This window comes from Equus caballus, chromosome 1 (genome assembly GCF_041296265.1).
Source record: "Equus caballus isolate H_3958 breed thoroughbred chromosome 1, TB-T2T, whole genome shotgun sequence".
Taxonomy (NCBI): Eukaryota; Metazoa; Chordata; class Mammalia; order Perissodactyla; family Equidae; genus Equus; species Equus caballus.
Window position 1 is genome coordinate 21,998,232 of NC_091684.1, and position 14,217 is coordinate 22,012,448.

A 14,217-nucleotide genomic window follows, 5' to 3' on the forward strand; every position below is an offset into this window, starting at 1 on the left:
GTTTTCTCTTGAAAAATCTCAAGTCTCAATACCAACCTGATCCTGTTTGGTCTAAGAAGTCCACCTAATCAACACTCAAAATTGGTGGTTTCATAGGGCCCATATATTTATTGGCTTTTTAAGGGGCAGTCTAATATAAGCGGACAATGAAGAAAAATCTTGTCTACAAGCTTTTGTACTATTGATTTTTATTTGCTATTTCAAAAGCACATTTAAACAATTTTAGAATTTCTTAGAAATTTAATATTCTTCAGTGTACATCCAAATTAGATTAATAAAATCAATGCTATTGATTTTAAAGTATGAAGTTTAGCAAGGAACTAGCATTTTGTTTAGTGATAGGAATTACCTGAGACTGAAAATGAGGGTTTTTTTTGGCCATAAAAAGCAAGATCACAGCTGGCCCTGGAGAATGACAAAACCTAAAGTAGTTTGCGTAGGAATAAAATAAAAGCTAGCTTAATCAACAACCTTCATCATTGCTTCAGTATCAAGACTTACCCAATCGGAAATTATATAGGCCTTAACGGGCTATATAGTTTATGTAGCCCCTTATAGGGGGCTGGCCTGGTGGTGCAGCGGTTAAGTTCATGTGCTCCACATGGGTGGCTTAGGGCTCACAGGTTCAGATTGTAGGTGTGGACCTACACACCGCTCATCAAGCCATGCTGTGGCAGCGCCCCATATACAAAGTAGAGGAAGAATGGCACGGATGTTAGCTCAGGGACCATCTTTCTCACCAAAAACCAAATAAATAAATAAATAAATAAAATTGTGGGCTGGATATATATCCATCTATCTTTCTGCTAGATAAAACATATAACATTTTTCGCTATGGAAGGAATATCAAAAGGCATCAGTTTGTCCTTTAAAGTATAAACATTTAAAATATTATAGGTTGTAGGAGTAAAGAAATCAGCATCTGGATTGAGAGAATACCTAAAAGACTCTCACAGAGCATCTAACAGACTTGAAATTTTAGGAAAAACAGTTCTTGATAAACAATATTCACGCTTGGCTCTGTAATATGTTTCTAACTATTCCCTAAATAAAGCTCTAAACATTAATTTGCAGAAAACTTTAGGAAACTGTGTATTTATCTATTTCTAGGTTACGATCCGATGGGCTTCCAAGGGAGACCGTGGTGCAGCAGACAGCATGAGACGCAGACTGGAAGGCCTTCGCTGGAGTCCCGGCTCAGCCCTCTCCCAGCCGTATTATGCTAGGCAAGCACAACTTCTCTGGAGGACTGATTCTTCGTAAGTCAGAACAAGATAACTAAGCTCTAAGGAATGAACCAAGTAATTTGGTATCTATAAACTTCCCTCAAGCTTAAACTGCATCTAGCAAAGCGTAATCAGAATAAAGTTCTAAATCCAAGCTCGAAGATATTTTGAAGGAAGTTCCCTCAACTAAAACTAAATTTAGACCCAGGATTGCCCCCTAATGGTCATCTCTTAGAAAGGAAATCCCTCTGAAAACTACCGAATTTGCAAATTCAGTTTTTTTCTATCAAAAGTTCCTCAAAAGGCTTATCTCCAGCACGTACACCAGATTCTTCTCCAAGCAAGATCATCTCCAGGTATATTCATTTAAATAAAGTTGCAAGTAGACGTGGTACATTTCTTATCTTTAAAACTATTTCTATAACTAGATTAAGTGGTCTTTTCAGGTTTTTAAAACGCTATTTTCCTTAGATTGTGTCTCCCTGCCCCCAATATTGGAAATCAAAAAGAAAAAAAGGGAGGCCAGCCTGGTGGTACAGTGGTTAAGTTCACACGCTCCGCTTCAGCAGCCTGGGGTTCACTGGTTCAGATCCCAGGCACGTCAAGCCATGCTGTGGCAGGCGTCCCACACACAAAGGAGAGGAAGATGGGCACGGATGTTAGCTCAGGGCCAGTCTTCCTCAGCAAAAAGAGGATTGGCAGTGGATGTTAGCTCAGGGTAATCTTCCTCAGGAAAAAAAAAAAAAAAAAAACAAAAAGAGGGAAGGATAAAGGGCTTCTATCCAAGTCTTTTTTGCATCTTAAGCAAAGGTACAGATACCTTTTCCAGGTGTCATGGTGAAGATTCAAGAGCCGGTTCTTTATTCTAAAGGATGGTACCAACACAGATTGTTCCCACTTTCCAGGTTTCATTAATTTTTCATTCTTGGCATGATGTGTTGAGGAAAAAAAAAGTCTTCCAAATAAAAATTAATCTTTTATCCCAAATCTATATTCCATCTTATATCAAAACATGAATTCACCATGGCTGGGTTTATAATCCAAACTAAGGAAACTCTCTCTGAAAAAAACCCACAGAAACGTACACCAGACCCACATAGGGCCTGGGACACAGATGGCACCAGTCATTTTAGAAATCAGAATCTCTATGGCTAAACTACCAGCACCTCTTTTTTTGTTTTCCACAAGCTTTAATCTCATTATCTACAAAATGTGAATAACATCACCTACTTTGTTGGGATGTTGGGAAGGCCAAATGAGGTAATACACGAAAAGCACTTAGCATAATCTTTGATACACAGAAGGCATCAAATAGGCATTAGAGTCACTGCTGTTGGTTGGTTTGTTTTGTTTTTGTTTTTTAAAGATTGGCACCTGAGCTAACATCTGTTGCCAATTTTTCTTCTTCTTCTCCCCAAAGCCCTCCAGTACATAGTTGTATATTCTAGTTGTGAGTGCCTCTGGTTGTGCCATGTGGGATGCTGCCTCCGCACGGCCTGACTAGCGGTGCCATGTCCACGCCCAGGATCTGAACCAGCAAAACCCTGTGCTGTGGAAGCAGAGTGCACAAACTTAACCACTCAGCCCAGGGCGGCCCCCTGTGGGTGGTTTTATATTGGTGAAATGGGACCTGCTAAGACGACAGAGTTGAGAACAGTGTAGTGAGGAGAATGATAAGCAACAAAGGAAATGTCCTCTCTTCCAAGTTCTGAGTATTTCACAATAAACATGGTGGTGCCTACAGACTAAGAAAAGGGAAGTTAAGCGCAAGGACTAGCAACACACCCGATTGGTAGGTCTGTTACACCCTCTAGTGGCCACAAAGAACAGAGTTCTTTCTAAAATCCTGGTTTAGCCAAGACTGCAACTTGGATGTGTATATATCACATTTCAGTTTCAAAAATAACTAGCTTGCCTTTATGTGTTTTCTGCCTATACCAAAAAAAGAGCTAATGTTAAGAGAAACCAATGTGGTCACAATTTGATCCATTTGCTGAATGAAAATACTGATCAATATAAGGAAAGGCATAGGCAACACTACCTTTCACGCTATATCAATTCTCAAGTGAGGACTGAGGTTTATATAATCGTCTTTGTTGCTTTATGGAAGGGAATTCTGAAATAAGCATCTTTCTAAAACAGCAATTTTTCACCACAGGGTTATTTACAAGTCAAGGTAATAATTAAATATGCCCAAGACTATGAATCTATTCTTCTCTGCCCAAACCCTTCATTTTTATAATGGGTAATTATAGCAAAAACTTCAATTAACCAGAACCCTCAATTAACATGATTTCCCCTCTTGCACTCTATTTTTAGGACAAAGTGGAAAAAAAATCACAAGAAACCATTTATATGAGGGATTTAGTTTTAAAATCTTCTAGAATGGATTATGCTAAGTAGAAAAAAACCCAGAATAAAATTACATTCATACCATGATAACCAATATATAGGAAATATATATATAACTGAACAAGAGCTGGAAGAGGATAAAATTTTTTTGAATGTTAATGTGGTGGAATTGTAACATATTTTCTATTCTTTTTGCTACTTTGTTTAGTGTTACCTTGTTACATAAATAAAAATCAGAGAGAAGGGTAATGTATCAACTCAGGACACATTCTGCAACACTTTCTCTTCTACATCCATAGATCTGAACAGCAGAATCGAGATGAGAATCAGAATCCTAAGTCTTTCAAACATTTTTAGATCTCAGAGATATAGTAAGGTCACTATACCTATTCAAGACAAAAAGTAGGTCACTTGGGGAATATTTCTTCAATATGAGCTGAAACAAGAAGGGTTTTATATAGTACATTTTCAACTAATTTGAAAATAAATTTATCAGGACATCCCTTATTCAGAAGCATCCATCTTTACTCAACTGCAGTATACCCCTAAAGTATAAAACTCAATGGTATACAAAGTAATTCAGGCTAAGTAACCATCCTTGAATTGAAAGCTCATGATACCAAATCCATCTATTTAAAATACTGTTTATTTGTGATTTAACATTAATTAGCATTACATCTAAGAGCAATATCAGATAACATTTATACATTTTCCACAGGACACAGAGGTTCATTGGCTCATTCTTTATGCCAAAGCAAGTAAATAGAGGCATTAGCAAAAGGTGCAAATAGTTCACTGTTGCGTTTAAAAAATATTTATGCACATTGCATTCATTTAAGATATATATATTTTTAAAAAGTTATGGAAAAGCATAGTTCACAGGTTACTGTTTCTACATACGTTGTAATACAACATAAATGATGTAGAACATAAAAAAATTCTCACATACAGAATTAAGCAACTGAGAGTTTCCACTAAGAGATTAAAACACTGATTCCAGTAGTTAGTGAGATCTAAAATGAAATTTCCAGGCTCTGTTTCAACTTGGCATCATCATACACATACGCCAAACAGAACCAGCCCCAGAACACACTGTAATCAATGTAATTGTTTACATGCCAACTCACCCTCCAGATACACTTTGGATTATTTTTACCCACTGACCATTAGATCATTGATTTTACATTGACTTGTGACATCACTTGGGCGAAGGGAGGGAAAAAACTATGTTAAGCCTAGGTTTAAATTTGTATTTACATTAGATAGAAAGTTAACTGAAAAGATAAGAAAAATTTGTAAAAATCAAGACGTGGTAGTCTTCTCACTGGGGGGATTAGACACACTGATTTCCTCTAGTGCTGCCTTCTAAAGATGCGTAAAAGGATGCGACCCCTTTAAAACTCAGATATCAACCAAGAAATATGATTTGACAGAGAAGCAGAATTTTAGAAATTTGTGACATTGAATACATTATTCTTTAAATCCTATTGTGACTATGAGTCACTATCAAACTAGGATTCTTCTTTTCACGATACCCCTTTTGTTCCCTTCACTTTTCCCTTCCCCTCTCATTCTTTTCCTTTTCATACGGTTACCACATGAGAGCTTCTTCATTCATTAACAATACTAAGAGAAAAAGACATTATAAGGTTCAAATATGAATCTAGTTATACCTTTAAATGCTCTAATCCCCCTTTGATACCACATTCTTGGATTCTTGAATTATATGTAAGTAGACTTAGTACCAAGCGGCCTCATATATGCTCTACTGTTAAATGATTGGATAATATGCTTATGAGACTTTTTTATACTGAATGGTATACAAACATCTCAACATACAAAAATCATTTTTGCCAGAGTTAAACTAAATAACCCATGTTATGTGTACAAAATCCCCTTTGTTGAAAAATAAGGGGCTTTCTAAACTAATAAAAAAGGAAGTTTTCAAAAATTATAGTTTACTAAAATGATCTTTTTTGGCAAACAAAGTTACTTCAGGTGAGGAAATTTTATACTATGAATAAAATTCCAAACAAATTTTTTCTTAAATTTTTTAAAAAAATTATGTGCCAGTGTATACTAATGCTGTAGATTCTTATCTTAGAAGCTTTTAAAGCATTCTGGTAATGCCCATTGAAACAATGGGAACCCAAAAGGTACAGTCAATAATCATGATAAAAAATTATAATCTGATCACCAAGTGAAGCAGGTGTTGAGAAATAATTCTCTCGCTGGTTCACTGGTAATTTCTTTCCAACGGATATTATGGAGAAGGCCTGAAGTAATTCAGACAGAGATCTGTTTGTGGTGAATTATAATAACACTTCATGAGGGCAGAGCTAATTAAAACTAACAATTGTTCAAAGATTCAAAGATCTTTTGAACATATAAAATGAGAGATGAATTTGAATTTCTTTCATAATATGTTTTTCTTTTAGTAAGATCTCTTTCCAGTTCTTAAAGTCCAGTTTGCTACATACCCCCACTCTGATCTACCACTGCATATTAATGACCAACTTAAATGTGATATTTAAATGTGCAATGTCACATTGGAATAATAATAATTATAAAAAGACTTTATTTAGGCTTCAACTTTCTCCTTTTTTTTGTTCTTTTTCAGAAAAGAAGGAGTGCGGAATTTCTTCTTTTTCTTCGATGGTGATTTTGAAGGCGAACCTTCAGGTGACAGGACTTCTTCAATTTTTTCTGGAGACTTAATGGTAATCTCGATGTTTTCTATGGTCGTGCTTGTAGTTAATCTACTCACTCGTTTAGCAAGCTCATCTTCAACATCATGCATATCATCCTTGCCATTTACTACCATGACAGGCACTTCCATGGAGATGAAACTCTTGGAAAATAGCTCATGGTTTTCTACAAAAAGGGAGGGTTTTTTTTATTATTTTATATAGTTAATATCGTGACTTTATTTTACAAAACCGAAATGTTTTAGCAATGTACTAAGGCATTACTTTAATTCCAATCAAGATAGATCATTATTTTAATAGACCATGGATCTATTAGCATGAAGCTAATTTTCTTAAATGGTGTAAAGTGGAAGGGGACAAAGTTGTTAGACCACAGAATCAAGGCTAGATAAGTCCAGTTTAATGACTTGACAGTTTCACTGTAAATCAAGTCAGTATAAATGAGGAAGACAACATATATTTTTCTTTATTTTTGGGGTCATTTGGCAATCAAAATTGAAAAAGATTCCATGCTTCTGATTGAAAGGCGTATGACAAACCAATTTTAATTTCACAAATTCTTAAGAACTATGGGTTGCCAATATCCAGATTAAGATAAGTCAGTATAAACACTGAACAAAAGTAGCACTCTATTTAATAAAAAATATAAAATTATTAGGAGCTTTAAGTAAAATCCATGGCAAACTTACTGCAATCAGGTGTTCAATTTCCTTACATGAAACAATTGACACAGGGACAGACTCTGAAGACTAACTCAGTGACTGCTATGGGAAATTACATTGAATACCTTCTAATTTTTCAGGGATATTTTGCGGTGACTGAGTTTGAGACTGAATTTGTGAAATAGATGAAGCGTCATCTGAGAGTAATTCCTGCTCAGCATCTGTTGGATAAGAGTTTAGTTAAAAGCCATGCAAAACAAAGAAGCATAAGATTTCAGGGAGGTTAGCGCATACATCAAATACCTGCACACACAGAGATGATAAACTCTTCAGCAGTGAGCTGAGCATGCTAACAGTTATCCCATATATCAATAATTATGCACTAAGAGGAGGTTAATATGTTAAAATTCGGGCGGCTAATAGCAATTCTACATACATACTTACTAAGGAAGCATAGCTACTGGCAGCCCAGGCAAATAATATGTGTGCATTTAGCTTTTGCTAGAGAGTTAGAAAACCAAAATATATTGAGCAGCCAGATGAAAAGAATTATGAAGCCTCACCAATGATGCTACATTAATGAGGCAGAATGCTTCACTGAATTTTTGAACAATATCCAATTAGTGATTCCTGTCAGAGCAATATTAGCGAGCTAATTCAGAAGGTCATAATGAATGTGAAACTATTTATAAAGTTATATATAAAAGGTGATGGTTCTAGAGTGCAATATTTGTTACCTGGCATCTTTAGGCTTTCAAAAAATGAGAGATTAAAGAGGGACATTTTACAAAATACAGAAACAGAGGAAGTTTCCAACCTTATGTTAGAATAAACAAATTCAATAATACCACTTAGAACATTTAGTGTAATTACATTAATGAGTCAGGATGACTCCCTTTTGTGACAGAGGCACTAACACACTGATAAAAACTGTTCCCTGGATGACCAGGATGTCATTAGTTTTTCCTACATGATATCTAATATAAACAAAAATTCTTTAACTATTGGTTCTGTTCTGCACTGTGTAAAAAATTTCAACTGTATTTTATGGATGCTCTAAAGCAGAGGCTCTTACCCTCTTTTGGCATCACAGACTTCTTGTCCCTCATGCTGAACCTCCTCCCCCGACATGTATATCAGATAAAATAAAGCATATATTTTTCAGATGGCTCCTGGACTGTCTGAAGCTTATCCAAAACCCAAGACTGAGAACTCCTACTATAGAGAATCGCTTATTCTTGAGAAAAAGGGAGCTAGTATTCAATCAGCTAAAGTATTTTCATTAACAATTCTTAAATATAATCCTTACTTAGGGTTCTGAAGTCAGAAAAACTCAGCCTCACTAGACTGCCCATAAGGTTACAGAAAGTCACATCAAAATTCTAGCACTTTGCTTTATGTTTTGATTTTGAAACTACACTTTTGGCACCTTGAAATACCTAGGAATGAGAGAGATTTTACAAAGCATTAAAGTCACATACTTGTGAATCTATAATTATGTCAATGTAAAGAGTTTTTAAAAAGCCACATACTCTGATATTTTTAAATCTATTAATGTATCTACGTTTACTTTGGCTGGTAATTCTTTATTCATCTGGGGATTTCACTTGACTACACAAGACTTTTTGCTAGCAATCAGATTGCTTTCTGAGGAAAACAGTTTTCTCTACAGGTTGACATACACAGTCTGTGGTAGCTCTTTGCATTTCAGCCCACATATATATGCAATAAGGGCTGGGAAAGATGACACAGAACCATCGATTGTAAAAGGAACTTTTTAAAACAACATTGACTGCTTTCTATCTAACTCAAGGTGCTCCGCTGTTAGCAGTATGGTTAAAGTAGACTTAATCTAACATGAACTAACCTTCCAGGCCTTGCTGTTTACGTTCGATTGTCTTCTTATACTCTTCAAGTTCTCCTTCTGTGAGATGACTGAAGGGGTTGGGAGGAGCTGGTGGGGCTTGATCGTCATCTTCAAACTGCATGGTCTTACAAAGAAAAACATCAACTCATTACCAAGAGCTTTACTTATATCTATGTATTTGTTTATATATATATACACAGAACTTCATACATTCACACATACATAAATGTATATATGATGTTTGTGACACCCCACCTCACAATAATCGTAAGAAATGATAAAGCAACATGCTTTAAAATACTAATGATCCAATGGGCTAAAATTGCCAGGGATGTTTCCTCAATATGCCTTTATAGGTCAATTTTAATAACTCTTTTTAAAAAAAAACAAAACTAAGCCAAGTTCTAATAACCTTCACATAACTTAGAAATATCTTAAAAAACAAGAAATCCTCCATTTCAAAAAGCCTTTGTAAAAAAGACTTAGAAAAATGAAATTGTACCAAAAGAATTTCTTTAAATTTGCCATGAAAATAAACTTGTAGCTATTTGTTCTAGGAAAGGGATTAATGAGACTTTCAGTTAAACCTGGCAGATTGAATTTATGCATTTTTTTAATCCCTCCCAAAACCCCACTAAAATGACAATAAAGGAAGAGCAAAAAAATGGTATAAACTTTTAAGGACAAAGAACGGGAGAAGAGACAACAGAGGATGAGAAATGTTAACACATTTTTGGAAGATGGAAATTGGGTGAAAGAGTGGGTAGCAGAGCTCAAGGAAGGCTGCAAACGAGAACCATGCTCACTTGCCCCGTAGAGTCTGGTAAGGCTCAGAAACCAGAGGCATCAGGGAAGGTGGGATAAAGAAAAGCTGAAAAGGGGGGACATGTCAAAAGTCTGAATAAGAAACATAAATTCTAAGGTCCCCTTTCCTATTCCACACAGCCAGGCATTTACTTCTCTCCCATCTCTGCAGAAGATCAGAGGCTTATTATTCAGAACTGATCAGGGGCATAAAACACAGCTAAGGGCTCTCAGAACGATGGTGGGAGACTGGCAGGAGAATGGAGAACTCTCCAGATAAATGAAATGGCCCCAGATGAAAACTACAGATACTAACATTTGGGGATTCCCCAGAGAAACAACCTGGTCCACATCCAATCATCCTACAGTGAAACTCACCTACTCGGAACCTCTGCACACACCCAGAGCTTCTGACTAGCTTTCAGCATCTCATTCTTAAATACATAACAGACTACTATGGATTACCAGACACTTGAGAAAAGCTTCCAACATGGAAGAGAGGGACCAGAATAAACAAGAAAAAGGGAACTCAGAAGAAACAAACACAATAAAGGCAGCTGAAGAAAATTAAAATTGATTCCCTTAGAGCAATAATAGAAAATACTGTACCCATGAAAGACCAAGATGTTATTTAAACAAAAAAGGGGAACATTCAGGGAATAAGAGGTCTTAAAAATTAAAAAAAATCAAAATAGAAAATTAAATAGAAGGGTTAGAAAATAAAGTCAAGCAAATCTCCCAGAAAGTATGATAAAGAGACAGAGATGGAAAGTAGGAAAGAAATAATCAGAGGCTCAAAGAGGTCCAACTAACAGTGTATCCTGACAGAAAAAGAAATTGGAGGGGAAAAACTATTGAGGAAAAACTTAAAAAAATTCCCAGAACTGAAGGATATGACTTTGTACACTGAAAAGGGTTATCAAATGCTACGAACAAAGACTAACAAGAAATCTACTACAAAGCACAGCATCGTAACATTTCAGAATGGCACGGACGTAGAAAAGGTCTAAAAGAAAAAAAAAAGGGTCCTAAACAGGGGTACATGGATCACAATGCTCTCCTACTTCTCAACATGGAGCAATGATTTTCATTTTGGGGGAAAACTATTTCTAAACTAATATTCTATGTCCATTATATGCACATCTGAAGATAGAATACAGGATTTCATACTTCCACCTCCTATGTATCCTTTCTCAGAAAGCTATTAGACGACGTGCTCAGTGATACAGGAATAAATCAAGAGGGTAGAAGTCACACAATGCAGGAAACAGGGGACATTACACAGGAGAGAAACACAGGAATCCTCAGGATGAGCCGGGGTAGCTAGCCTGAAGAGCAAATGGTCCAGATGTGGACTGGAATGACAGAGGGCTAGAACTGAGAGATTACCTGTTACCTTTGATCCTATGGAAAATAATAGTAAGATGGACTTTATAATTCTGTTGAAAAGTTTGGGAAGAACTAAGCCAATAAGAAAAGGAGGAAAATTCTTAACTCCAGGGGGAGGCAAGTTGTATAAGAAAGGAAATGTAATCCTGGGATACTATCTGGCTCAGCAGTAAACGTTTAATAATATAAACACTGAAAGCTGATTCAACAAAAAAAATTTGTGATATAACCTTATTGGGGGAATGAAAAAGTGTTGTGTAAACAGGCTAAATCCTCATCTTCCATAAAAGAAGTCACTACTGTCTTTCATTAATTCTAAGATGCACTTTTCCCCCCACATTTTCCCATCTCTGAAATTAGGACTTATCTAATAATTGATGGCTTCCTGCAATTATAATTGTTAGGGTTTTTTCTCTTTTAGTGATACATAAAATAATGGTACTTCTTACAATCGATGACACAGATTTGATGAAATACAGCTGAAGTCTAAAATCAGTAAACCAAGGAAAAGCAGAATGAAGATGCTCTTTAGAAACATGAAGGTAAATGCTAGAAGAAAGTCCTTGCCCCTGGAAACAGGGAATTGAAGGTGACATGTTAAGTCTTGTGGATTATTTGACTTTTTAACTTGTGCTTATATTAACTTCAGTAAAAATAAGAAGTATCTTTAAAAAGCAAAGAAATTAATGTGGTAGATCAACAACAAAATCATATTGCTTCATGGACTTACAGAAGGAGGCTTATCCACAACAATTCCAGCAAGCAACTGAGATTGTGGTCCTGCTGTTTTCAAGTCATATCGGTTTTGTTCTCGAATCTGAATTGAAAAACAACAACATGTTCTTGGGGGCATCTATGCAGATGACCTTTACTTTCTCTTTTCCTAAAGGCGTGCTATTTGACCAGCCCAGAATAAGGGCCTCTCTAATTCCCACCTCCATGCAGCCCTCTTTTACCACCCTAACAACTCACACTAATCTCCTCCACGCTTATTCACATGTGATTTGCCACCGTCTTACATTGTTAGAGAACCACATTTTTCACTAATACCAGGGATCTTAACAGCAGAAATATGTTTAGCACTTCTTCCCCATGGAGCCTGCTCACCCGTGACTAGCACAGAGCTGGAGGTATTCAATACAAGCTAAAATTATACTGAATTGAATGTCAAATTCTTCTGTATTCAAACCTCTAAGCTTGGTATTAATCAGATTCAATCATTAGTGATTTAAACATAAAACAGCATAATATTGCCTCCCCTGGCCACAGAACACCCCGTCTTACCTTATTTCTCTTTTCCAGTACCTCATTCGGGTTTGTGTTTAAAGGAACAAACTGATTTGGATCTTCAATTTTGATAGGTGTTCCACTACTAACTTTAGAAGAATCTTCTGCTTTCATCCACTAAAGAATCAAAAATTTTCTAGAATGAAGCTTTGTGTTAAGGACATATGGAAGGTTCTTGACAACTGTTTACTGACTTAAGGAGGGGGATAACTGCCAGTATTTTAAAGAATTCACTATGCAGTATTCGTCAATTAGTGTGTATCCCATACTAGTTAGAAAAAGGCTCACAATCAGCAATCACTTAAAAGAAAACCCACAAATGTCATTACTATTCACATGAATACTCAGTTATACTGCTATTTAAATTCTCTCCTTTTGGCACTTTTAAATATGATGCTGAAAATAATTCAAGCATAGACGTAGAGTTTGATCTCACACTAACTCACATTCAGAGCTGTTGCTTGCATTGAAGTTTCACCAACTGAAGATGGCTAAGAAGTCACCAAAAAGGACTCAAGGAATCTCTTAAGATTTAGTTTTCCAGACTTCATTTTTTATTTTTGGCTGACAGAAAAGGCCAAGCCCCTGACCAGCATTTTTCAAAGGGGATAATCTGGTAGTAGTCTATAGTATAACAGAACTACAGAGTTGGAAGAGCCTTATATAATTCTTCTTATCTACCCCACACTATATCCCTTAAAGAAGGCTAATATTCATTAAGATTAATGATAGCTGGCCATCAGTCTCTGTCAGTAAAATTAATTCTGGAAAACTTATGAATTTAATTATGTTCTTTCACTAGAAGTTGAGAAATCTTATAGACTAGGAAAAAATCACTTTGATGCCTAGGCATTTCCATATTGAATGTTTCTGATTTATATGATAGGATGAACTAATTTTGAGTATCCAGAGAATACTTGGGGATAAGAACTCCAAAATTACACCAAATCCGAAGCAAAATGCTGAAAAAGATAACCTATTTCTATCTACAAGATCTTGCGTAGCCATGTGCAGTAGAAACTTTGGCACCATTAGGTGTTGACAACTTTTATAGTTCTGATTCACTGGTACAATATAAACTACAAAGCAGTATCATGTAGAAGGTAAAAACTGGGTTCCAGAGTCAGATTGTTTGCATTCAAATCCTAACTTTATCATTCACAGATGATTAGTTAACCCCTCTGCCTGTTTTCTCAGCTACAAAATGGGGGAGAAAAATAGCATCCTCTCCATATTAAGAGAATTAAATGAGATAATTCATGTACGGCACTTAGAACAAAGTGTCTTGCAGAAAGTTAATACCGGATAAAATGACAGTGATATTATTACTGTTAACGTTATATTTTACTTTCCCAATATTTTCAACATAGAACATTCAATTCATGAGTAACTAGGCAAAATATTTGGTAAAGGCAAACCATGTAAAATAGTGGCATACTGTGATTTTGGTCCTGGGACTGGTTTCCCCATTCCGAGACTCCTCAGGCACATTGACTTTCATGTAAGTATTTGGTGAGTTCAGCCATCTTGTTTTTTCACGCTGCTGTCTCTGAGCCATGTATTTGAGAGGAGAGAGTGGCACTGTATCGTCTTCAAAGGAAAATGCAGTCACAGTCGCTGGGATTTCCACGTCACTCTTGTGCCTAGGCTTCTCTCGAATGAGAGGATGCCGGTAAGCATAGCCTGTTCTATACCCCTAAGGGAGGGAAAAGCCACACTTGAAGCAATCAGACCTGTACCAAACACAGCATTTGGATTCTAATTCTTTAAACAAATGATTCAAAAAGACTCCTTTGTTGAAAAACAAAAGGGAAAACATCCATCCAAATCTCACATAACCTCCACATAACACTAGGCTTGAAATTAAGCAAATTTCAAGATCTGGTTAAAACTGATTCCAGCTGACAGTGCAATTTCCACTC

The 14,217-nt window shown here is 36.1% G+C and overlaps 1 protein-coding gene across 50 annotated transcripts in view; it reads right to left on the minus strand.

The window, feature by feature from the left end:
- Positions 1–4,206: 4,206 nt before the first annotated feature.
- The window catches only part of ADD3 (adducin 3), a 186,070-nt gene continuing 176,059 nt past the window's right edge, over positions 4,207–14,217 (minus strand). For 27 of the 50 annotated variants that reach the window (XM_070220974.1, XM_070221031.1, XM_005602242.4 and 24 more), the window contains 6 exons: positions 13,734–13,991; positions 12,293–12,412; positions 11,739–11,825; positions 8,816–8,939; positions 7,074–7,169; positions 4,207–6,452 (listed from right to left, as the gene is read on the minus strand). In XM_070220974.1, coding sequence (XP_070077075.1) covers positions 6,160–6,452; positions 7,074–7,169; positions 8,816–8,939; positions 11,739–11,825; positions 12,293–12,412; positions 13,734–13,991 — 978 coding nt within the window. In that variant the 3' untranslated portion in view covers positions 4,207–6,159. The remainder of the gene's footprint in view (positions 6,453–7,073; positions 7,170–8,815; positions 8,940–11,738; positions 11,826–12,292; positions 12,413–13,733; positions 13,992–14,217) is intronic. The other 23 variants (XM_070221118.1, XM_070221106.1, XM_070221128.1 and 20 more) reach the window with 1 other exon arrangement.